The sequence below is a fragment of the Morone saxatilis genome, unplaced genomic scaffold (genome assembly GCF_004916995.1).
Source record: "Morone saxatilis isolate NCDOM2014 unplaced genomic scaffold, NCSU_SB_2.0 Contig7, whole genome shotgun sequence".
Taxonomy (NCBI): domain Eukaryota; kingdom Metazoa; phylum Chordata; class Actinopteri; family Moronidae; genus Morone; species Morone saxatilis.
This window is the reverse complement of record NW_023340246.1, coordinates 11,258,215-11,282,203: the sequence shown is the minus strand read 5'-3', so window position 1 is coordinate 11,282,203 and position 23,989 is coordinate 11,258,215. Positions and strand designations below refer to the sequence as shown.

Genomic DNA, 23,989 nt, shown 5'->3' with positions numbered 1-23,989 from the left:
GTAAATTGTATTCTTGCTGTGTTCTGTCAAAGCACTTTGTAAACCATGTTTTTAAAAAGTGCTATACAAATAAAGTTATTCTTATTCTTATTCTTATTATTTTAATCCATTTAGACAGGAAGTAGTAAGGTAAACACTATGGGTTTTGTTTGTTTTGTGATATTGTACCAATTCTCAAAAACGCTGTAGCCTATTGATTTTTGTGTTTAAACCCTCAACATCTAGATATCAGTGCTGTTAATGTGTACTGAGGGATCTGATGTTAATGTTACAGGGGCTGTGATGGATACAAAGGCAGATCCCACTGTTCTGGTTGCATAAAAATTAAAAAAAATTTACTCAGATGCACACATTTATGATAAATAATAAATTAATTTATGGATATGGTGGTGGGTTCTTTATACTTTTGTTTTGGAGCACCGGTATAGATTTCCTAAAATAAGTTTTAAGAAATCTATATTGAATTGTAAAGCCTCTATCTTGATACTAACTCTTAAAACCAGATTCACAGAATACACAGCCACACAGATGTTATTAATGATACTTATTGAGGTTCCACTCCATTCGGGTCAAACCGTTTCAGGGTGCTACTAAAGTGCATGTTGACTCACTGGAAAGGTTCTGCTACAATAAATGGAACAGAGCCTTAATTAGTATCATTAGTAACACCTGTGTTAACCTTACTATTTCATGTCAGAATGGCCACAGTGAAAAAGGTCCATTGTCCACATATTGAGACGATATTCCACATATTGATTGGCTCTAGTTTTCACAAGTCAAACCGCTGCAGGACAGACGCTATTCTGAGATCTGATATTTATCTGGTGGTTGTGATGAAAGCAGGGCAGGCTGTCATCATGGGGGTGTGTTTGATGTTAATCAAACTGCACCCATGTAGGTCAAGTGCAGGTTAATCTGTCTCTTTACTAGCCACGCCCATCGTGGAAAATTGCTGGTCACCACAAAGTCACAAATTATGCAGATTTAATATGATGTAAACTACCACAAGGAAAGACTGGGAAACTAGTCTTAACTGGGTGAAACCGGTGGAAGGCCACTACCGCAGACTGTTGCACAATAACAACTGTGAAACTGCAGCTTGCTTTTACGCCTGCTGTAGCGTCGAAGTTGGGAAAGTCCTTTGCATGCTAAGGCCTAACCTGTGACCTGAATGGTTTATTGTGTGCTACTGAATTGAAGATCTTATGAGCTAAAGGGGAACAGAGATAGTTAGATAGTTAGACATATCAAAGCATTGGTAATGTGTCCCACATTGTCCCACACAAACATACTCTTTGTCCCGTATCTGGTTTGTGGGATCTGGTCACCCTTTGGCCTTTAGGTGTCTGGGCAGTTACCCATTTTGCCGGGTTAGTAGTCTGGGAATAATTAAACTGGCAATGTTTGAAAAATATAAACATTAGATACGTACTGCATAGACGTAGTGATGGACATTCACATCAACCACATTTCACAGTCTTCATCAGCAAGAGCTGGTTCAGGTGTCACATGATGTCACTTATGTTCAGAGATCAGAGTGAGGGATGGTCTTTGGCCACTCGTTTATGTCAGTGGGCCCTCCTACACAAAGTTGTGAGTAAGGAGGAATGTAAGACACGGCTTACTCAGCAGGGACCACCAGAAGCATTCCGTGGAGTCCATCCCCATTCACACATATGCATATAACACATAACTAAAGTTTCACACTTAGATCACATGATGACACCTGAGCTGGCTTTAATTTGCTGAAGAATACAGTGAGATGCAGTGGACCTTTGAGCCTGGATTGCTTTGTTACATATAGTGACATGTTTTGTAGTTTGTTGTGGGATACAACACACAGCAGTGTTCACACCAGGCGTATTTCTATGTAAATTTTACAAAACAACTTAATTACTAACACAAGACTCCTAAGGTTCTGGTTTTGAGAACATCCTGGTGGTGCCCTTACATAGACTACAGTACAGTTATGACCTGGGGCCCCCTAGTGGGTCAAAAAGGCCATATTCCTGAGACCGATAATGTGTGTGGGAAAACATGTGGTAACAAGTTCAAGGCAGTGAAAACCACAGAAGAAAGATCAGAGGCTTTCATGTCTCTTACAAGATAAAAAAAAGTAGTTTGTGGCATTAAATATTTTTCAAATGGAGATTACACACACATACCAGTCAGGGTGGCGACTGCAGAGCTAGGCTGTTTTTTAGTTTTTGTTGTTGGTTGTTGCTGTTTTATAGTTTAGAGTCTAAAGGTCTGTTATGGTACTTCACATGAGATGAAGTCCAAGTTAGTCTCTGTAATGAGAATGAATGTGTGACCCTGTTTTATATCATGTAAACTCTCCTTCTCTCCCTCTCTCCTTCAGCAGCTGAATGAGCAATGTACTTCTATCCTTGCACATATTTGCTCCCATAGAAAGATATTGGTATCGCAGTTATAAGATTAGAAATCATCTATTTTCATTTTGTTGTGCTAGCGTTCAAAGGGTTCACATGTAGCTTATTGATTTCTATAGATTTTCACTCAAAAATGTATTAAATATTACCATAGTTGCATAATAATCCATCCATGCGATTGTTAAATCCAGGTTATAAAACAGACATATCATGCTCAGTGTTGGCTGGGGTATTTTGAAAATCCCAAAAGCTATTATTTTTCTGTCAGCAGCTCAGGGATTACCCAATTACATATGATAGAGCTGTCCAGTTTCCAGGGAAACATCCTTGTTACTGATCCCACGAGACGAGACGAGGACACGCTGCAGTGTGGGGAGTCTGGCACTAAGTGAACAGTAATTATTGGATAGAGAAATCCCTCCAGTATTGTAGCTTAGTGCGTCAAATAACCACCAAGAATAGCATGTCACACACTCCTCCATGCTATGGAGCTTTTAGGCTAGAAATTAATCTTACAAAACTTTATATTCATATACCTGTGTCTTATCTATATTTGTACATTAAATTATACTAAAATGTGAATGTCACATTGTTTTTAACCACTGTCAGGGATTTTCAATCAACAAGTACATTCTGAACCATATTCATTGTGGATTAACTATGTCTAGGGGTGAAATGCAGTCTGTAAGCTACCTGGAAAACTAGTCCAATAATCTAACCATTGATTCACTAGCCTTTTTTATCACCTCTGGGCACTGATTCAGCATTGTCAGTATGAAAGTACTACTTTACAGAGTAGATTACTTCCTTAAATGAGCATGCATGCTGACGCAAGTGCCTACACACCCTCCAACTCATTGCTGTCATTCTTTGAGTTCTGCTTGATCTCACCTCTAGATACAAAAAAACACAAAGGAAAAGCAGACATACGCAAATAAGAGCTCAGAATCAAGTTCAAAAATCTAAATTTGTTATGTTACACTCCCACAGCTGAGCAGTCTGTGTCATAGAAACTTAACATTATGGAATACATTCATTGTGTCAGATGCACTCACTGTGTTGACAGTCATGCCAGTAAAACAAATATGTCAAGAAGAGATGTCATTTGATTGTCAGTAAATGTATAATTTGGTGTCTTTGTAAGCGCACTACTGAGTAACTATCACTCTGTCACTCAGACAGACACTCTGCCATAGGGGGAAGACACTGAAGTATTCATGCTTTCTTAAGGCTTTAATATCCTCTCTCGACAAAAGAAAGGTATCAGTGGATGGATTTCTGTGAATATGGATCCGAGCCAAACTGAGCTCTTGTCGTCGTGGCACGGAGGCAAACTCGGCTCTTTCATCATCACTGTGCTCACAATTACACCTAGGCAGGGATCTCTGTCTGCCTCCCTCCCTGCTATCCTCATACACTCATCATTTTCTCCTTTCGTCTTCCACCCCTTCGCCTCGCTCTCACTTTCCTCCTCTCTTTCTATCAGGCGTACGCTGCCTGGTTCCTCCCCTGGGTTGCAGCACCGACGCAGGTTGGCGTCATAGTGGTCTAATTTTACTGCTGTTGATGCTGATGTTAAAAGAAGCAATAGGCACCTGCTATTTCTGCTGCTACCCCATCTCCCTGGGGCTGGCAACGAGGTATTAATAGACAGAGTTATTAGGCGCTGCATGGTTGCACATAGAGGCTTTATTGAGGAAAAAGAGGCTCTGCTTAAGTGCAAAGGAAAACAAACAGGTACTCAGAATACAGCGGTTATACAACAGCACAGTGCTAACAAAACAAGAGCTTTGGTGTTTCAATCCAAGCATTTTAACGAAACCAAGGAAGTTGCATTGTACTTCTGCAACCTTTATTCTTTAAACTATATCAAATATTTGGCCCTTTTTATTTGTTTCAGGTTGCCATTGGAGGAGCAGGTCCATATCCATACAGGAAGTGACAATACAGGAGTAACAACTGCTGATATCTTGGCCGTGTTGCACAAAAGGGTGTGTCCACACAAGGGCTCAAACGTCAGAGTAAGTTCATTGTGTGATGGTAGTCTTCCACCCAGCACGTCCCTCACACGCGCACACACACACACACACACAACACGCATTTCCTGTGCAAAGCCATTAGGCAATCTGCCTTCCGATTATTCTTTACATGGTGAAATATTGATAAAGGGTGAAATGAGCAAGCGAGGTAAAAGAATGACAAGTAGAAGGGAGCGGTAGGAAAAGTTTGATGACAAACTGTAACAATAAGAAGTTTGAATCACCTAGTTTCATTGAAATTCAATTGTGTTCCTAATGAATTTACTGTCTTTATGTTTAGAAAATGGCCTTTTGAACAACAACTTTATGTTTAGGAAAAGCTGGAAGACACAGGATTGCATTATTTTATACAGAGCCAGACAGATGTATGTAACTCCCAGCCCTGAGAGTGCCTTACATGTACCTGGGCCATGAAGCTATGGGTTTAAATAAAGAAATCAAATGTCTTCAACTTAATGAAAACTACATATTAAGATAGCAAAAGGTCATTTAAAAGGTGAATGTTTTCACACTAAATCTTATCTGCCTCTAGGAAAACCACACATAAATCTCATCAGTCAGTTATTCTAGTGTGGCTTTGAACGGAAAGAAAACCTACACAAGCTCTGTTTGCCGCTGTTCATTTGTCAACAACAACCAATGGAAAAAAGATACTATGCGAGACTATTAGTGAATACATTTCCTAGATCACCATCTTCTAAATTGGGTATTTATGCCCATGAGACCCTACTGGTCATTCAAGACATTTTGATGTGATGTTGGCACATAAGTGTTAATTCTGGCCCAGCTGTGCCTCCAGAAGAGGTGGATTTAGTGTCTGGTGAGAAGGAAGAATTGGAGCAGGCTGAATAAAAACACCCCTTTGCAGACAGCCACTTTACACTTCACCGTCCAGCTGCCTGCATGCCCCAGTCCATTTGCACATAGAATAGTTAAAGAAGTCCAAACTGCTGTCTGTGCCTACATGAATAATTGCTGAGGGCCCCCCTTTTTTTTGTGGGTTTGTTGCATTGTGCTGTAACTCACTCGTGCGTCTGTTGACTGTGGGAGGTGATATATTGGCGAATTCAAAACCTTCCAAGAGAACAGAATAAATTAAAACCAACGTAGATCGTGGTTAAAATGTTGCTTTCGGATCCTCTTGCGATGTCTCTTGTATAACCGTACACGTGTGCAGCGCATGTGAAACACACACCACCTCGATTGGGGAAGCAATGCATCCCCCCCCGTTTGCTATTCCCTATCGACACGCCAATTATCAAATTTCTATGCAGAGACAAGTTCTAGAGATGTCTGTGTGTTAGCGGGGAGGGAAGAAAAACAAGGTGTCTGACCAAGAAGCCCGTCTGCTCTCTGCAGACAGGCAGCAGCAACGAGTCGTCGAAGCACTCTATATTTGGGCACGGAAGTGCAACGTCATCGCGCTATGCTTGCAAATGTAAAAAAATGGAAAGAACGCACTGACGTAAGAGTCCTGACGTATAGTTAACCTTGGCAACAGACGGAACAATAAATAGAGCCAGTGGAGGTGCAGGAAAAATACTGCTATCCCTTATGGAGGCTAATTTTAGACTTTATTTTAATTGACTGTTGAATGCCACTGGAGCTGCTATTATACCTCACTGCTAGTTATACATTTTAAAACCCTTGTGTGTTGCATACAAGAGTGCCACAGATTCAACCAGACAAATGCTTGAATTGAAATATCACTATGTTTTATTTACATGTCTTACAAACAACATTCATCTTTACTCTCTCTGTAAAAAAATAAATTTCATAAATTAAAACCACTAATGTTTTCACAGAAAACTTCAGACTAAGATAGACCACTCTCAGACCATGGTTAAGACAAAGCACGTCAGTTTTTAAAATTTCACAAACAAGTTCACAATTACTCTCACGTTCCATTAACCAGAAAACAAACTGGGTCAATAATAACTATTGCTCTGAACACACATCAACACTACAATAAGTTTTGTTATCTAGCACCATTAAAATCATATATGAACTCATAAAACGACTAGGTGGTATTAGTTAAAACATGCTTTTTAACTTGCTACATTGGTGTAATAGGCAAGTATAGATAAAGGCAAATAAAATCAGAAATAATTTGCTTCCTGTCCATTCCATAGCCCTGTGATCTGCACATCTCTCTCATACATCAAGAAAATGTGCTTGAAAGGAAGTATTATTGTTCTTGGAGGAGACTTTAAAGGGCCAGCAGGGTGGGTGAGCTGAGGGAATCAGAGGACTGGTCGTTGCTGTTACTTCCTCTCCTGTGGGCAACGCCACAAGTGGGGAAGGTCTCCGCCTCTGGGAAGGTAAACATGAAAGAAGAAGTGAAGGTGGTGCCGGCTGGTGTGCAGGTCACCACAGGCGTGCACAGTGGCTCAAAGTCATTGTTATTGGCTGAGGCGTGAAGGGCCTCCCAGTCCTGAGTTGTGTAGAGTGAGTTGGACAGGTCAACCTCTGGCACCGACCGCGCCGTCTCCATCTCTGTCTTTGCCAGCAGATCCAGAGACTCCTCCAGGACGGAGGCGTCCAGGTCTGTCATCTTGACCGTGCTGCTGGAGATGGTGGCGATGGAGGGGATGGAGCTGGTTGAGAAGATGGAGTTGGAGGTTGAGGTGAAGGTTGGCTGGCTTGAAGTGATAATGGATGCCTCTGGGATGGTGATCTGTGACTGGGTGGACACCTTAGTGGAGAGGCAGGGGTGGGAAGGAGTAATGGAGACCACAGAGAAGTCCATGTCCAGCTCTGAGGGGATTTTGCAGATGGGTTGGTGGGCAGCGAGAATGAACTCAAGCCTTTCCTTCTCCTTCAGAAGATTAGCAATATCGTTCTGCAAGCTGGACTTCTCATCCTCTAGCTGATCAGTTTCCTGCGAGGGAGAGAGAAAGAGGAAGAGGCATTAAAATGGCTGTTGGATAACAGTGTTATTAGCTGTGGCTGGAAAGTCATTTTGATGAATGATGGCAAATCAGTGGCATACTTACAGCTTGCAGAGTGTCTGTAAGCTCTCGCCTCCTGTTGCGGCATTTTGCCGCTGCCTGCTTATTTCTCTCTCTGCGAATTTTTTTCTTCTCTTCTTCCTCGGGTGATATCTGCACATAATAAAAGAAAAAGTTAAGCCTCCAGCTCTCGTAATTACCACTGTATAACATCAAAGTCGCTGCTTGTTATGTAACACTGAGATATAATAATAATTACCTGTTCAACTCTGCCCCTCTTGGTAGAGCTGTGAGCCCGGGAGGCTTCAGACCTCATGGCTGGTCTGGAGTAGGCGGGGCTGGGGCTGGAGCTGTATGGGTGAGCTCTGTGAGAAGGGGCCACCGAGGAGATCAAAGGCTGGACCATCCACTGCAAATCTGGGCTTGTCGAGATGGCTGTGACAGTGGGGATGAAGGAGGCACTTGATGCTGTCAGGTCAGTGAAATCCTGTGGGTAATGAAGCAAAAGAGATCATCAGTACATTTGGTATACTTTGAGGATGAAGGGGGGAGTGCAGCATTACAGGGTGTCTATGAATGAAGAAGGGGATCTATAAAAAGCTGGGTGGTTTAAAAATATCCATATGATGTCAAGTATGACGTTACACTCTCCTCTGAGGAGTTTCCAGGTGATTGAATAAAGCTTGCCTTGAGCTGTGTGCAGCGCCGGTCATAGGCTATTACTATTTATAAGTCAGCCCATATTTATCATTTAAAAACTTTATGAGAATGATTTAGTGAATGCTAAAATAAGCTTTATCTTCCCAAGTTCTTCATTGCCTGAATATAAATATCATACATTGTAGTAATATTTGACTGGACATACCTGAGACTGGGGTGATCCCATGCTGGAGTAAGACCCGGCTGGGGACGGGTAGTATCCCGGGTTGTCCCCGGACGGGGAAGCGGTGCTGCAGCGGGAGGAAGAGTCGCACTCCGTGTTGAAACCGGTAAACATCATCGTTACTCCAAAAAAAATAAGTAAGGAAGATCCAAGCAAACTCTGTTGAGGGGTTAATGTAACCCTTGAGATGAGGAAATCCTTTGAGTGGGCTTGTGAGAAACTCTAAAGTTCCGCTCTCGGTCTCCTTTGCTCTTGTCGCTGATGTGCTACTGAAAGTTTGAATGCCAACTCTGAGCAGACACAGGGCTTTTATACCCGAGACAGGACCGGCGGAATGACGTCGGCAAAGGGGAGCGCTCCTCAGCCAACAGAGGGAGGAGAAAAACACCAAAACACCGACATAACAACGCAGCAATAATGCCCACTACTGCTCGTACATCGTTTAAGTACAGTTAAAGTTCAACATACAATGCTTATTGCTGATGTTTAAATGTAAAAAGTAACATTTAGAAACTATCTTTTAAACTCACCCTCGATAAATGGAATATTCCAGAAACGGGATCCCCAGTACGTCATTTTCCAAATATGGTGCATCCTGTAAAAGGGGCGGATCCTGCTGGGAAACACACCATCCGAGATTGGCCGACAGCAACATGACGTTATGTAAGACAACAAACACAGAGGCTGGGGTAATGGTCAGCAAAAGTACATCCTACTCACCAAAGTACATCAAAGGGACATTTCAACATGCAGATTTGTCTGTTCTGAACTATTTGTATCAATCAAACGCATCAAAACACACACACACACTGCTGGCTGTCCATTGAAATAGTTCATTCAAATATTATTTGTTTCATGAACATATGGGACTGCAGCAGTCCTGATTTTTTGCCTGTCCCTTACTAAGATAGCCTTTAATGCATTTTTATAACTCACTGAGGCTTTAACACTCTTTATGGAAAACAAAAGTACATTTACTCTTCAACAAGTTGTGGTTTGAGAAACTTGCAGGGCGAATCATGTGTAGTGCTGTTGTGTTAGAAGTGTTTCTGCACCACAGAGTCGATGTTGATGTGAAGTGGTGCTCATACAACATGAGCAGTGAAATGCAGGGCTAGATTACTGTCACATATCAGAACATTAAAACTAAGATTTGAAAGCTTAGATGTAAATTTAAAAGAAGTATAAACTAGTGTTTTAAACAGAAAACTAAGACTCAAACATTTGAATACCTGTAATATTTTCATATCTGAAATAAGTGCCTATGGTTAAGGCTTTAGGCTGCACACTGCAGTCTGGACTACAAAGTCTGACTCCCTTTGGTCCAGATGTAAGGTTTAGAAATGTAATTTGTATTTCACCACCAAATGTAGGTGCAAACATACACTACAACCTAAAGAGATGTTCCAAATAATCTAATAAATGTCCTGTGCCACTGTTTGTCATGCAAGGTCCTCCAGGAGTAGACGGATGTATAAACACATCCACCTTCGCTTTAGCAGGGGACAAACGTCTATTCCCTGATTTGCATGCTATCCAAAACAACAGCTCTGTGTAAACATATTTCAGGAAAGTCATAAATTAATGTGTATTACGCCCTCAGGCACCCGTCGTACCTTTTGTGCGCAATCCACAGGGTGTGTTTAGTTGCACAGCAAACGGATAACTGGTTTGTTATGTGTACTTTTCCACATAAGCAGTTTGCTTAGGGATGTCCAAGCTTAATTATAAAGGTCTTCCCTTGCCTTAAACTAAGCCTACCTGCACACTCATACTGAAGGATTCCCTCTACTGTTGTTGTGGGAATCTTTCATCATTTAGCCTACATAAGGAGCTACAGGAGTCCCTGAACCACACGTGACATTGAGCCAACAATCAGACTTGAATTGTTTAAATAAGTGACTGTGTTGCTTTACAACATATTTTCATTACAATAAACATCCTAATGAAGATTATCCAATACAGTTTTCATTCCTTTAATAGTAGAACTAGCACACAGATCACAACCCAGTTTTAGTGGTGTCAGCAACACTTTCCTGGAATTCTTTTGTTTGGTTGATTTAAACTTTGGCCACAATAGTCATTCTTATATTCACAATGGTTGTGTTTAGTTTTCCTCTTTTTATTTGCATTCCTAGGGGTCTTTTAGTGAAAGCCCCATATTAAACAGTTCTCTAAACAGTGTACAGGCTACAGGCCGGGCTGCTGTTAAAAATAAAACGTTAACATGCCAGTGATAAATGTATAAAGTGTTAATAATAGTGTTATTGTGCCAAAGTGCATCAATGTAGGTTAAAAGGCTTGTGTTTTGTTTCCCGCGCTCGTGTTTTGTTGAACATTCCTGGTTGGCATAGCAACACTCCACCCCTTCGCGTCAGTGACGTCCTCGTTTTGCATAGCAACAACGATCGTTTGTGTTGTAGCGACGGATCACTCAACACAAGAAAATAAAACCGGCTCTTCGGCGTCGTCTGCGGAGGTACACGTCATTACGTTAACCGGAATTTCTGGTTCTAGGAAACAGCGTCAGAGTGAGAGCTCTGTCTGTGTTGAGGCTCTCAGACAGAGCTCTCTCCATGGTGTCTGCGGAATGAAACGGGACACCAACCAATTTACCTTGTATTGTCTGAGTATTGGGTTTGACTGGTTGGCCAGAGCAGCAACTTCCAAATCTGCAATGCTGACTGTTACTACTTGTTCTGAAAGAGTTTTTTTTGTTCTTACATACAAATACATAGTAGGCAAATAGAAAGATTGGTTAACAATTAGTAGGCTATGTAAGTTAGACCACTTGTTGGTTATAATAAATGAGTTAGTGACCATAACAATAATCAAAAAATAACCATATGAAATCAATTTGCAACAACACAGAGGTGGATTAATTAATGGATGAGATCATCTTCACATATCTTAAGCCTAGACTTTTGGAAAAAGGATTTTGCAATGTATAATGTAATTTTAGATGCGTTACACCAGCGCTCTAAACTGCCTGACTATATGTTTATTTTAGTTTATAGCATAATATATATGTATAGCATCCTTTTTTTTTTTAAAAACTCTGGGACATTTAGTCTCAGTTCCATGGACAATTGTGTTATTCACAGCAGCACAGTTTACTTAAAAGATCTATTTACCTCATTTACATGAACTTTGAGTGCTGATGTCACTGAGTCTAAAAATAAACTCCGCCGGTCTTTGCACATTCACGCTCAAATTGCTTTTATGAAAACAGGTCTTTGAGCTGTGGTGAGGGGTGTCTGCAGTTATGTCCGACCTTTGAACTCCTCTGGTCTTGAGCCGCCAGCCACTGAAAAGGCTCAAGCCGACCACCTAATGATGTGCCGGTAAACGAGCCCAGAGGGGGCTGTGACTGCCGGGAAGCAGCCGGGAGCGCAGCCCCTCTAAGCGGGGAGAGGCCCCCTCTATTCACCATCTATCGCTTTCACTCCAGTGGATCAGTGAGGTCATCTGAAAACCTAAATATAGCATATAACCCCCCTTTTAAAAAAAAATAAGGGCTGAATTAGGCTATATGCGGGAATAAAGCTTACATGATTGGTGCCAATACATTATATCAGCACAACAGATTAGTATGTGTGAACGTGGAAGAACAAAAAGTGGCTTCTCATCTATGATCACGGGGAAATCAGCCACCAAACCACTAAATTAGTAATACTTTTATCGATATTTTTAGCCTAATTATCTGCAATAACGCATTAGTATGCAGATGATCTGTAAATGCGTTCACAGATCTCCATTCAAAAGCTGCATTCGTCCTATTCTTGTACTAAAAGGTGGGTCAAGTGCAGGGGTTTGCCCTCCTCTTCATGTCCTAAAAGTAGCGCCTGTGCGGCCATTCAAGGCGCAGATAATGACGCTGTTATCAGGTACAATGCGTGACGGACGAGCCTTTTAGCGCATGTTTCACTTTTTCTTTTGTGACTGAGTGAGTGGGCCACACAGCCACACGTCCGTCTGCGCGCTCTCTGTGCGCCACAGCGCGCCCCCTGTTCACCGGAAACACCATATATGGCTCGACCGGTCCACTCTGCGATTGGCTGCTTTACTACAGCGACAATTCTGTTGCTGGAGCTCTATTCATATGCAGAGACAGGTGAAAGGCAGTGTGATATATGGATGACACTTCATTTAGCAGCTCATAAATAATCAGCCGGTGTGCTGGAAGCTGTGTGCATTAATTAAATCATGCTGGTTTTCACAATATTGGTCCAAATTATAAATTGGTGGCAGCTCCTGTGATATTGCACTGCAGCAAATGTGAGCGATTAGAAGGGAACATATAACCATGTTATTAGTGAAATGTTCAGTGTTTATCAATATATTGCATTTCCATCGTATCAATTGTCCCGCAGTAACATTTCTGTTGCCATGAGTGCGCCAGTAGAATGAAGATACACCTCGTGAACATATGTGGACATAAAGGGAACATAATGTATATGATGCAGATGCTGCATACGTGAAATGACGTAGTTCATTCATGGCGATGGGCACCTCTTGGAGGCGGGGGTGTCACTTAACACATGCTCGTTATTTTGGGATATTTTAGTAAATAAAACAAGTTAAAATTAGAATTCTGCTGATATTGATGTTTAGGCGTTTAGCGGGTTTAATTGTTGAATTGAGAAACATCTGCTTTTTTTTTTTTTTTTCATTTACCTCTCCCTCTGTGAAATGGTTCGGTCTCACCACACAGATTTCATTCATAAAATTCCAGCTCACTATAAAAGGCGGGCCTCTCCACTATCTGCACAGTTACCATTTATGAACCTGGCTAATGGAATATAGAAAGGCGTTTAGGCGTCAGTTTTCTACTTAGATTAGATAGACTATTGTACTATTTGTATGCAGTGATTTTAGACGAGAACATGCATCCAGACTCCAGCACTGAGTTCGACTCATCGTCCAGCTGTAGCACAGCATCGCCTGGCGGGGACACCCCTGGGTGCAGCCAGCATCCTCCTGACTCGCTTTCATCATCAGTGGACAGCACCAAGGTAGAAAAGATCATCCACAAAATAATCCTCAACAAACGAAATTTTTTTCTTTTCTTTTTTTTTTTTTGCAGGATAATTCATGCATTTATGTTGCAGTAGGTGCAACATCTTCACACACATCCATGGCATAGATTACTGTCCCGTGCTGAAAATGATTCTGTGCAAACACGTAGGGAGTCTGTCTCCTTGCGTGTGTAGGAAAATCCGTCAAGGCAGCGCAATAATGTTCTGCCTTATTTGAGAGAAAGGGGTTTGTAATGTACAGACGTGCCTTGGTCGTGACCTTTCATTTTAAAGTGATGATGATGATGATGATGAAAACCAGTGATAATGATGTGATAATAGAGCATGTAGCTGGTTTTTAAACATTCGTAGACAGTATTGATTCAGTCTTTTTTTGGCATTCCTCAACCAAATGATTGATGTACCATTTAAGCCCATCTAAAGGTCAACCACGAGCGCGGTTCCTCATTCATCAGATAAGCTAAATTAGACTGAATGCATATGCAATGTGTCTGTGATGTGGATTTTTCCAGGATACTGAGACCCGTGCAGCAGACTCCTTTGTTCCGACTGTGACTGCAATCTCAACCTCGCCGGATTTAAGGTGGATGGTGCAGCCGACGGTCATCACATCTGTCTCTCCGTCACCCGGCGGCCGCGCGAAGACCAGATCTCACGGCGCGAGCCAGTCGTCTTCCCCCGCAGCTGCAAACAAGGCAAAGCCCTCCAACAGGAAAGGGCTGAAAGACAAGGTGTGCAGGCAAAACAGGGTTGGGGAGGGAGGCAATGAAATGTCAGGTTCATAAATAGGCTACCCCGTTACAGGTAGCCAATCAATCAATCAATCAATCAATCAGTCAATTAAGCAAGGAGTCTGTATTGTTCTTCAGTAATATCCTTTCCACTGATGAAGGTTAATATGGACATTGAGTTATCGCGATATTTTCAACAGGATGTTAAAGATGTAATTGTTTTTTTTTTTTTTTACTGTGAAAGTAAATGAAATGAACGTAAGGAGTAGTGCAAATAACGGAGTGCAGGGAGAAGCGCATAAGGTGACAGGATGATGTCTAATTGGTGCAGTGAGTGATTAGGCTACTTTTGGAGTAATGAGCACAGTGCAGTTTATGAATGGGACGGGAAATTGCATAAAAGTGCGCGTTCACGTGCCTTGACTAGACCGTGCCAGTGGTGCAGCATTTTAACGCCTGAACTGAAAGAGGCGTCTGCACCGACCAAGATCAGTATTCCCAGCATACACTGCAACAAAGATGATCTTTTTTTTTCTCCTGTTTTTTTGGCAAGTGAAATGGTGTTGAAGAGCCAACTGCTGATATGGCAAAAACTTAGAAGGATGCGCATTTAAATGGGCTATTTCTGATTGATTTTTTTAGCCTTCCAAGGAGGAGGAGGAAAGGAGGAGGATCAGGAGGGAGAGGAACAAAATTGCTGCAGCAAAGTGTCGTAACAGACGGAGGGAGCTGATAGACACTCTGCAAGCTGTAAGTATGCCGTTTTTGTGAAAACATACAGGGAACATTCACACAGCACATGCACTGTATGCGCCCTGTGACATGTCACTAGTCATTAAAGATAAGAGGAGCACAGCAGGAATGACTGCAGAGCACCAAAAGCCAGCAGTGTTTTCATGCTCCCCTCACGCCAGGTCTTTTTTCTGATTTTGTTCCTCCTCACCTCAGGAAACGGACAAGCTCGAAGACGAGAAGTCTGCCCTCCAGACGGAGATAGACGACCTGCTGAAGGAGAAGGAGAGGCTGGAGCAGGTCTTAGCCTCCCACAAATCATCCTGCAAACTGCCTGCAAATGACGACGGCGATGAGGAGAAGGAGGAGGAGGAGGAGGAGGAGGATAATGGAGATGATGGAGATGATGTTAACACAATGCTGCAGGATCCTCCAGCCTCACCACAGCTGCTGTCCATCTTAGAGAATGCAAAAACCCCCGAGAGCAACTCGACCATTGGAGATGCCTCGATTGGTCAAGACATGGACACTGTCCCTTGCATCCCTGATGCAGCCATTTTGGGGAACTCCAACATCCTCCTGTGTTCGAGTGCAGAAGAGGAGGCTCTGGAGGACTTGAAAGGAGATGACCTGGATGACTTGGTGCCCAGCCTAGAGATGGAAGTGACTTCTGAGATGGCTGCATCCGTCCCTGACATAGACCTGAGCGGCCCCTTCTGCCTCTCTGACTGGGAAACGCTGTACAAATCTGTGGCGAACGACCTTGAGTCTTTGAGCACACCAGTCATGTCTTCCAGTCCCACTTGTAGCAATTACCGCACAGTGTTTTCCTTTAATTACTCTGAGATTGATTCCTTGGCTGAGGGCTTTGAGAGCCTCAAAGGCAGCCTCGGTGCGTCTGAGTTAATGAAAGATAGTCTTAACTCTCCAACACTTCTGGCCTTGTGAATGCAAAGAAGTTATGCAATGATACTGTAATTGTATTCTAACCAGCCAGCAAGCTATGATCTCTCTCTCTCAAATAATCTTTTGTAGTGTGAGTTTTGATGTTGTGTAAACCTAAACATCAAAGGTTGTGTAGATGACATGTTTTTCTGTGACTGTAACAGGGTTGACTTCTTCCATACTGCTGGTGCAATTCTCTGAGATGAGACTTTGCGCTGGTTACAAGAAATGCATGCAAATACGAGTCATCCGTAATCCAAGAAGAGGTGGTATCTTGTGTTTTTAAAATCCCTAAATGTGATGTGAAGTTAAATCATGCTCAGTAGCCTAATGTATGTGTAATACTGTTAACCAAGTTGTGTTGTAACAAGTGAAAATAACAGGGTTACTAATGTGTAGTGTATAGGTGTAACATCTTGCTGTAAGGTGTCCCCTAACTTGACAATGTCCTTTCAAGTGTTTCCATAAATAAAAAGGTCACGTCATGTATTTTATCAAGATGTATTTTATGACATAGTTTATTTTTTTACTTATTCAAAAATGATCAGATGCAAAAAATTGTATAATGCTGGAAATAAAATAAGATAACCACAAACAATTTCTGGCTGTTGTCGTCACTCGGTCAGGGATATTACAACAGGGTTCATTGTTCTGGAGCTTTCGATCATATCCCATGATCTTCATCAGCAGATGGAGTTTGCACAGGAGTGTATATATATATATATATATATATATATATCACGTAATATGACTGAAAGCTCCTTAACAGCTACTAAATGGACCTCGTGGTGAGATGCTTTCTCAACAGCGTTTTCCAAGAATGACCTTTGAACCTCAGCTTTTAAGCTATCATTGACAACAAGACCTTTAGTTGAACTGTTATTTGAACATCAAACTGCATCTGTCAAAGAAGATCATGAGATATGATCAAAAGCTCTGGTACAACAACCTAATGGAACATATTTTACGTCCTCTTCTCATGCCTAACATGCCTCACACCATGTCTCTTCACCTGGTTCTGACAGCCATGTGATATGACTGAAAGCTCCAGCAGCTACTAAGTGGACCCTGTGGTGATACTGTTTTCTCAAATGTTATTTTACAAGGTCAAGAATGAGCTCTCTACCTCAGCCTTTAAGCACAACATGGAGGAGAAACGCTCAAAAAACACCTTACAATTCCAAAACAACAGTTCAATCTCCAGCTGCTGATAACGACTATGTCCTGTACTCTGATAGCTTTAAAGGTATCGCTGTAAATAGGGTCAAAAAGAGGGTCGCGGTTGAACTTTGAACCTATTTCCAGCTCTATATCAGCCCGTAAAGATGCCAGTGTGCCTATTTTAGGATTCCGGATTACATAAAGCACAACCACCGGGGACTGAGTCGTGTTTAAAACGAGTGGGAACAGCAGAAACAGCGGGTTAATTATTTATTCACAGCTCGCTCTCCGCTCCACTGTTGTCACGGTCAAGGGAACCCGATTCTACAGCAGCACGGTGCGTGCTCTGCGTGACGTCAACGCGCGATTGCCGTATCGTTTTCACTTCCCTTGACCATGTTTGGGTAATTGCAGTTGTTTTGTTTCTATGACGACGGGTGTCATATTTCGGTGCCCCCGGGAGGACGTTACCGGAAAAAGTCGAAGCAAGGAGCTTTGAGTGTTGTTGTTGAGCGGAGACAGACGAACCTCTCTCATTAATTACAGAGCGGGGCATCACGTGCGTGTCGGTAATTGCTGTAGTCGGTAATGTAACGGTGCCAGAGGCTTTCTCGGAACAGCAAACGGGGCATTTAATGACCGCAGCCTTTGTTTGGTTTCGCTCTTCAGTGACAAGTAATGTTTCAAGGCAGCAATAAGACCGCAGTGGATGCACTTAATCGAACCATTTACAGACCAAAAGGAGCGCAGTTTTATTAATTTACGCCAAATGAGCCTCCGTTGAACGTTTCACAACACAGTCTCATGTTTCCATAAGTATGTATGTGTGAGAAGTGCAGTGTTTTATTTCCATCGATAGGGGGAGCTACAGAGCGAGCCCCAAACAACTGAGCTTCCCCTCATTTTCTGTGTGTGCGTGATGCGTTCAGTGTCCGGCTATTTTAGAGTGATGATGGATGGGCCTGTCAACAGCTCTGAAGTCTACTGACTCACTCTCCGTCCACTTATTCCATCAAACTGTGTCTGTGTCCAGCAGTGCGATGCTTCTCTCGCCTCCATCACCTGTTTCAGAGCTGTAAAATGTCACATAGCTAGAGTTGTTCACAACCAAACATGAAGCCACAACCTCACCGTATGAGATGAGCTGAGGGGGGAGAGTTTTTATTTTAAGGTTGGGACTGAGTATTTTGCCTGCACTTATTCTCAGTGGTGGAGGAAATATGTGTTTCTCTGACTTTGTTATGTAATAAAGTAGATCTTAAAGGACTTGGTGTGTATATATATCAGCAAAATGTTATCTATTCAAAAGGTAACAAAAGTAAAATAACTATATACAGCAGAATGGCCCCTATAATTTATTATTTGAATGCATGATGTGCATGTGTGATGTACCAAATGACAACATACTTTGGGTTGTTTTGCAGTGCAACATATTTCATAAACTCATCACAATGTTTTGTAAAAATCTAAAGTAACACAACTAATAGCTGTCAGATGAAGATTTAGTGTAACTGTGTGTATGTGGAAGTTTTCAGGTCTTTCTATTATACATTCAGAAGTAAAAGTACAGATGTTTTAACAGTGAAATGCTCTTAAAGTATAACATTAAAAGTACTCGGAATGGTCCCATCAATGTTATATTATTACTCTGTTATTATTAAACTGTTGTATAATTATTACTGATGTATTATAGGCTGGTTGAAGTTGATCTATTTTAGTATTTCAATCAATTAAAATATATTCAATCACTATATGTATTTTTATAAATTCATTATATTTTTTGCGTTTAAAATCTTAACTTGCAAAGTAAGTAGTAGCTATACTTGTCAAATTAAATGTAATTAAATATAAAGTACAATATTTTGCTCTGAAATGTAATGGAGTTCAAGTATAAAGAACTTAAAGGCCTTACACAGCCATGTTTCACCCCCACAGTTCTTATCAATAATTTTGACTGATTAAAGATATTTTCAGGATTGCGTGGGCAGCTTCAAACTTCACCCTCCTCTTGGTTGCACTGGACAACTTTCACCTTTATCTCTATTATTTATTCATGAAGTTTGAAGACCGAACATTAGTCTGTATTACCTCAATCTGCAGAAGTCTAATCAGCAATCTAATATGAACTGTGCGTTGTAAAGCGTTGACGTGACCTGACTAATAAATAAAGTACAAAACATGTAGAAGTTTGAAGGGCGGTCCTCCCTGCTGAATGTTTCAGGAAGAGATTACTCCCAACACCAGTACTCTGCAATATGTCTCACATTGCCTGGTTACAGATCTCTATCTTCGTATTATTTGTTGTGTGCTCAGAGTTTCCACCTCTGTTATCTCATCCTCATACACCTCCTGACCACTCTGTTTCCTGCTTACTGTGATATTCCCAAGGAAGTGCTATATTTACAGGGATAAATCAATGTCATACGAGTTCGGGAAGACTGGATCACCTGACATGAGTAATGCTATGAGAGAACAACAGTGCCAAAGATGGTGTTGATATGTACATGAACTCTCTTTTGTTTCCAACTGGAGCTCTTCAGTAATACAATGGGTAGAAAAAACATCTTGTGTTGATTTATTTTGAATTGGCTCACCTGTTTTTCATGACTACTGTTTCATTAAATTAGCACTGACATGCTTAAAACTGCAAATATTTTATTTCTTTGTACAAAAGCATGTGCTTTTTATAGACTTTAATGCTACACCATACAATGGATGAACATCAAATGGTGAATCCATGTCTCACAACATTAATAACACTGGGAGCTTTTACTCAAATGGAAACAGGAGCAGTGGGGGGAGGAAGAGGAGTGCTGGCATGATAGCTGACAGCCTGTTTTTGTGAAAGGGAGATGAAGATGAAGAGGGGGGAGGGTTTAAAATCAGCGCCAGCACGCAATTGGTGCATTAAGTGATTGATTCAATTTCTGTGAATGTAGTCGATGGGAGTTTGCTTCAGCATCACAATTTAATCCATTAAGAAGGGCATGTATCTTATCTGTGTGTGTGTGTTGGATACACAGGAGTGTGCTGGAGGAAAATGTTTTATAGTAAAAAATAATATATGTTTCCGTTGAGACACTGATTGTTTTCATCATGCACAGTATGTTTTTATGCAGGTTACTATTAGATAGATCTGGATAGTGCATGCAAGATTTTGGCGTTCACTGAATAAACTATGACAAAATCACAGTTTCCATTCGCTCTTAAACCACTGCTGTTGGAAAATGGGAAATATCATTCTGTGGTAATACACCAAAATGGCAAAATGTCATACAGTTTTAAATAACCTAACTGAAAAACGGTCCATCTTTACACATAACTTTACGTGTTTTGACGTGATTTACTAATGTCTGAGGTTATTTTGAAAGGAAAAAAAAAGGAAGGAAGGAAGGAAATTAAATGGAGCGTTGGTAAAAATAAAGTTTGCCTATTGTGTCTGCAGTGCGGTGGATGATGACTCAGGATTATGTCTGGATGTGTCTGGTTTGCTGGGTATTTCCTAAAGATGTGGTGTTGGATAATATTACGACAACTTAACCTACAGATTTTAACCAGGTTAATCGAATGAGAAAATGAGAAAATTATGACTGACTTGTTTACTTAACTAGTCACCAGGAATGTAACGTATGAAGGATCAAATATGATTATGAATACACGTGTAAATGTCTGTTTAAAAATAAGTAAATAAAGGGACAGAAATATAAATGCTTGCTGTGCAAAGAGCAGTTTCATTGTTTTTACCTTCTGACGCCCACACACCAAGAACTCAGTATGAGCTGGGCAAAGCTGCACAACCACAAACTGCACTCCCTCTCCATTCATCACTTGGGCAGCTGTTAGAAAGTGCACAAAAGATTATGTTTTAATGCAATAACTTTATGAAAGTTTGGAGCAGAAAAAATAAACATCTCGACATGTACAGTATGTTGCAATATGATTCTGTACTTTTAATCACTTTCTTCATATCCTGAATCAGACCCCAGGTTCCTATAAAAGCAGTCATTTCTGTGTTTTCTTACCAGAGCACAACTTAGACCTTTTGTTAACTTTTTTGTTGAACAAATTAACATGCTCCGCATACTTGGTCTGCATATTCAGACTGGTGTGTGTTTTTTTCAGAGCGTCATTATCAAGGCTTATTGTTCTTGGCATGGACAGTTCCCTCTTAAAGGCTTAAAGTGCCAAATGGTCCTGCACCATGTGTGTTCATGTACTGAGTGACATCTCTGGCTGCCTTCCTGCAGGCACAGAGAAATTCAGCTGAAAGTCTATACCTGCAAAAAGGGAAAACCTCTGAAATGTCTCAACTAAAAGATGTCCAGAACCATCCAGTTTTATGAAATCTGTCTGCTTGTTGGTTCAGTTCTGCTTTATTAACCCCAAATGCCCCCCTGAAAATTTGTCATCGCTGTTAGGAGCGACTGTGACGCACAGTCCCCCCCGACCTCCCCTCAGATGCGAGACATAAATCATAGCAGAACCAAATTAGAATCTAAAAAAAGGAACAGAGTGGGGTATTTTGGTGAGCCTCTAATAACTCAGCTGCTTGTTCTAGGTGGAACAGTTGAGATGGCATCGTGTAAAACCCAACCGAGCCTCAGATAATGGTGATAATAAAAACCTCAAAGTTGCACATGAGAAAGTTATATTTGATTAAAACTATACTAAAACACACTGCTCTTTGGACATTATATTGCAGCTCAGTTGTGACTTTGCTATAAAGTAATCCACAGGTGTGTGTTTGTTTCAGTTTTATGGCTATATCAAAACCAAACAATGCTTATTCATGCACAACTTTTAGCATTAAAATAACAATAAAAAGACAGAGAGTGAAAAGCAATTCTGCATCATATTGCAACAGGTTGTTTCCAGCCCTTTAAGAGTGTAACTTCATGGCTCTATAATGTGCTTTAAACAGACACATTTCAGTGTTATAGAAGGAGTCCAGTGGAATGTAGTTACGGCTGTCCACACTAGAGGGAAGCAGCAGGAAGAGGCATTCGGATAAAGTTTTTTCTGGAATTTTCTTGAAGGTCCATCAGAAATACTCAGACATGATTTTGTGCATGTGTGTTTAAGCTGTTATTCATTATGAACCAAGCTTCCTCTTTATTAAAGAGAGCTTAAAGAATTGGATTTCACAACAACTAACTAAAGCTATGTGTGCAATACTACATCAAACTTCCTCTAGTCCACCTGAAATAATATGGTTTTAGCTCTCTGTGGATTTGTCTGAGCAAAGCAATACTGGGTGTCTCTTTCAGTCTTACAAATATGCATGATAGCCACACTTGGGATACATCTGAATGCAACCTTCAAGGGTCAAATGACTTTGGGTTACAGGAAGAACAACATGGGTGAAAGGAAAAGCAAATAAAATGTGACATAAAACAAGATTGTTCAGCTCTACACTTTCAGTTTTGCAAAAATAATCAAAACAGCAGTCAAAAGGAAACTGTCTATTAAACAGGAAGTGATGGCTCTTCTCTTCATTAGAAAACAAGACCGCAAACATGTCGTCACATAAACATTTATACAGAAAATATATGATTTGGAACAACACAGGTGTTGAATTAGCTCACTTTTGTCACTTGTAGGCTGCAAGTTTTATAACAGTACTTGAAAGTCTTTTGATGTCAGGAACCACGGTGCGCTGTTGACACACTCAATTCCCTGTAAGAGCCAAAATGGCTGATTTACTTATTTTTGGGTTTCGCAGTCATTTAACATGTTAAACATTGTCTGAACGCAATAAAGCACTAAACCACATCCTTCCCCTTGCTTAAATAATTGAAAGCAGTCTGGGTTATTTGATGTTTTTGTTTTAAGAGGAATGCCTTGTGTTTTACTGCAAGCCAAATCTACCTACATATACAAATAAAGAAACCTAACCTGAACTAGTCCCATATCCACACTAAGGTAACATAACTTACGAAGAGGCACTGATTTGTTTAAGGGGTTTACGGCTTGGGAGCAGAGCCTAAATATAAACCCTCCAAACGTGCTAAAATCTCTTGCGCCTACTGACATTAATGCTTTTATTATAGACTTGGCTTCGACACACCTATTTGGGTATAAATAACCCCAACCAATTGGACTGATTTCTTTTTTAGCGTTGGCAAGGAGCTCCATCCTCAAGTCAAATAATAAAACACCTGCAGCCAAGACAGAGCCTATACATGTTTAGAGCCATAACTGCATTTACTGACTCTTTATGGCCCTTGAGGTGTGTATTTACCATCTCTAATCTATCCCTCAGCTGAAACTTTCCTCCAGCCTGTGTGTATGTGTGTGTGTGTGTGTGTGTTTTTGGTTGCTAGGGGTGGAGCAAACAAACCTCAGTCTTCAGCCCTCCTCTCATTATTTTCATCCCTGCTTACGTATGGGGGGGAGCAGTTCCGCATTCCGGAGCCTCGCAGACCAGAGCAGTACTTAAACGGGCTGATGCAACGACTCCAGCTAGTCCCAAAACCTACATCCGACTCACAACACCCGCACCGACACATTATTACTGCGGATTTTTTGGACGCACAACAGGTAAGTGTGTGTGTGTGAGAGTGTGAGTGTGAGAGAGTATGTGAGAGTGAAGCGTCGAGCTACATTGTTATTGTTTTCTCCTCTCTTTGTTTATTTGTGTCAGTACCAGGCTTGACATATACATACACACATATATATATATATATTTTGTAACACTTTTCTCACCACGTTGGAGACTCAACACCTCTCTCGTTCGTTACATATAGAAATATATTTGTTACTTGTGTCAGACGATTCCAGTACATGTATGTGTTTTCAATAAATTGCTGTTAAAAAAAAAAAAGTCAGCTTTTTTTTTTTTGTTAGTAGTTTGTAAGTTTTCCGTGCTCTTACCGCAGGAGTCGGTGTGTAAGTTGTTGATACAACTGTTGTAGCAACTGTCGCTTTGTAGCTCGTTATTTACAGAGCTGTTCGCTAAATTGCACACACCGGCTTGTGTCGGACTGGAGGTATTTTCATCTCTGGAGACTTAATTTCAGTGTTGCTAAACAGGAGAAGTGTCGGTTAGCCTTGTGAAGACAGTTATGTAACGCTATACACGCCACACGCTGGTCGGTGGTGGTGGAGGGGGGGGG

At 41.2% G+C, this 23,989-nt stretch overlaps 3 protein-coding genes across 3 annotated transcripts in view; 2 read left to right on the top strand and 1 right to left on the bottom strand.

Moving 5' to 3' along the window:
- Positions 1 to 6,125: 6,125 nt before the first annotated feature.
- Positions 6,126 to 8,561, bottom strand: fosab (v-fos FBJ murine osteosarcoma viral oncogene homolog Ab). The gene is made up of 4 exons (XM_035678513.1): positions 8,249 to 8,561; positions 7,643 to 7,870; positions 7,429 to 7,536; positions 6,126 to 7,313 (listed from the first exon to the last, which is right to left on the bottom strand). The coding sequence occupies exons 1-4, from the start codon at positions 8,381 to 8,383 to the stop codon at positions 6,642 to 6,644; spliced, it is 1,143 nt and encodes a 380-aa protein (XP_035534406.1). The 5' UTR covers positions 8,384 to 8,561; the 3' UTR covers positions 6,126 to 6,641.
- A 4,470-nt stretch (positions 8,562 to 13,031) lies between these two features.
- On the top strand, positions 13,032 to 16,259 carry si:ch211-153j24.3 (proto-oncogene c-Fos). The gene is made up of 4 exons (XM_035678512.1): positions 13,032 to 13,281; positions 13,818 to 14,036; positions 14,679 to 14,786; positions 14,985 to 16,259. Exons 1-4 carry the CDS (start codon positions 13,153 to 13,155, stop codon positions 15,714 to 15,716), a joined length of 1,188 nt encoding a protein of 395 aa, XP_035534405.1. The 5' UTR covers positions 13,032 to 13,152; the 3' UTR covers positions 15,717 to 16,259.
- A 7,020-nt stretch (positions 16,260 to 23,279) lies between these two features.
- The window catches only part of LOC118340493 (jun dimerization protein 2-like), an 11,080-nt gene continuing 10,370 nt past the window's right edge, over positions 23,280 to 23,989 (top strand). The window contains exon 1 of the mRNA XM_035678511.1: positions 23,280 to 23,414. The gene's annotated coding sequence lies outside the window, so the exon portion shown is untranslated. The remainder of the gene's footprint in view (positions 23,415 to 23,989) is intronic.

Bases quoted from the DNA above. Each gene is read 5' to 3' on its own strand.
- fosab (XM_035678513.1), bottom strand. From the start codon at position 8,383: ATGATGTTTACCGGTTTCAACACGGAGTGCGACTCTTCCTCCCGCTGC. The intron at 7,871-8,248 runs GTATGTCCAGTC...CATTACCCACAG, and splicing joins TGGGATCACCCCAGTCTCAG to GATTTCACTGACCTGACAGC. The intron at 7,314-7,428 runs GTAAGTATGCCA...TCTCCCTCGCAG, and splicing joins TTACAGACACTCTGCAAGCT to GAAACTGATCAGCTAGAGGA.
- si:ch211-153j24.3 (XM_035678512.1), top strand. From the start codon at position 13,153: ATGCATCCAGACTCCAGCACTGAGTTCGACTCATCGTCCAGCTGTAGC. The intron at 13,282-13,817 runs GTAGAAAAGATC...GGATTTTTCCAG, and splicing joins CATCAGTGGACAGCACCAAG to GATACTGAGACCCGTGCAGC. The intron at 14,787-14,984 runs GTAAGTATGCCG...TCCTCACCTCAG, and splicing joins TGATAGACACTCTGCAAGCT to GAAACGGACAAGCTCGAAGA.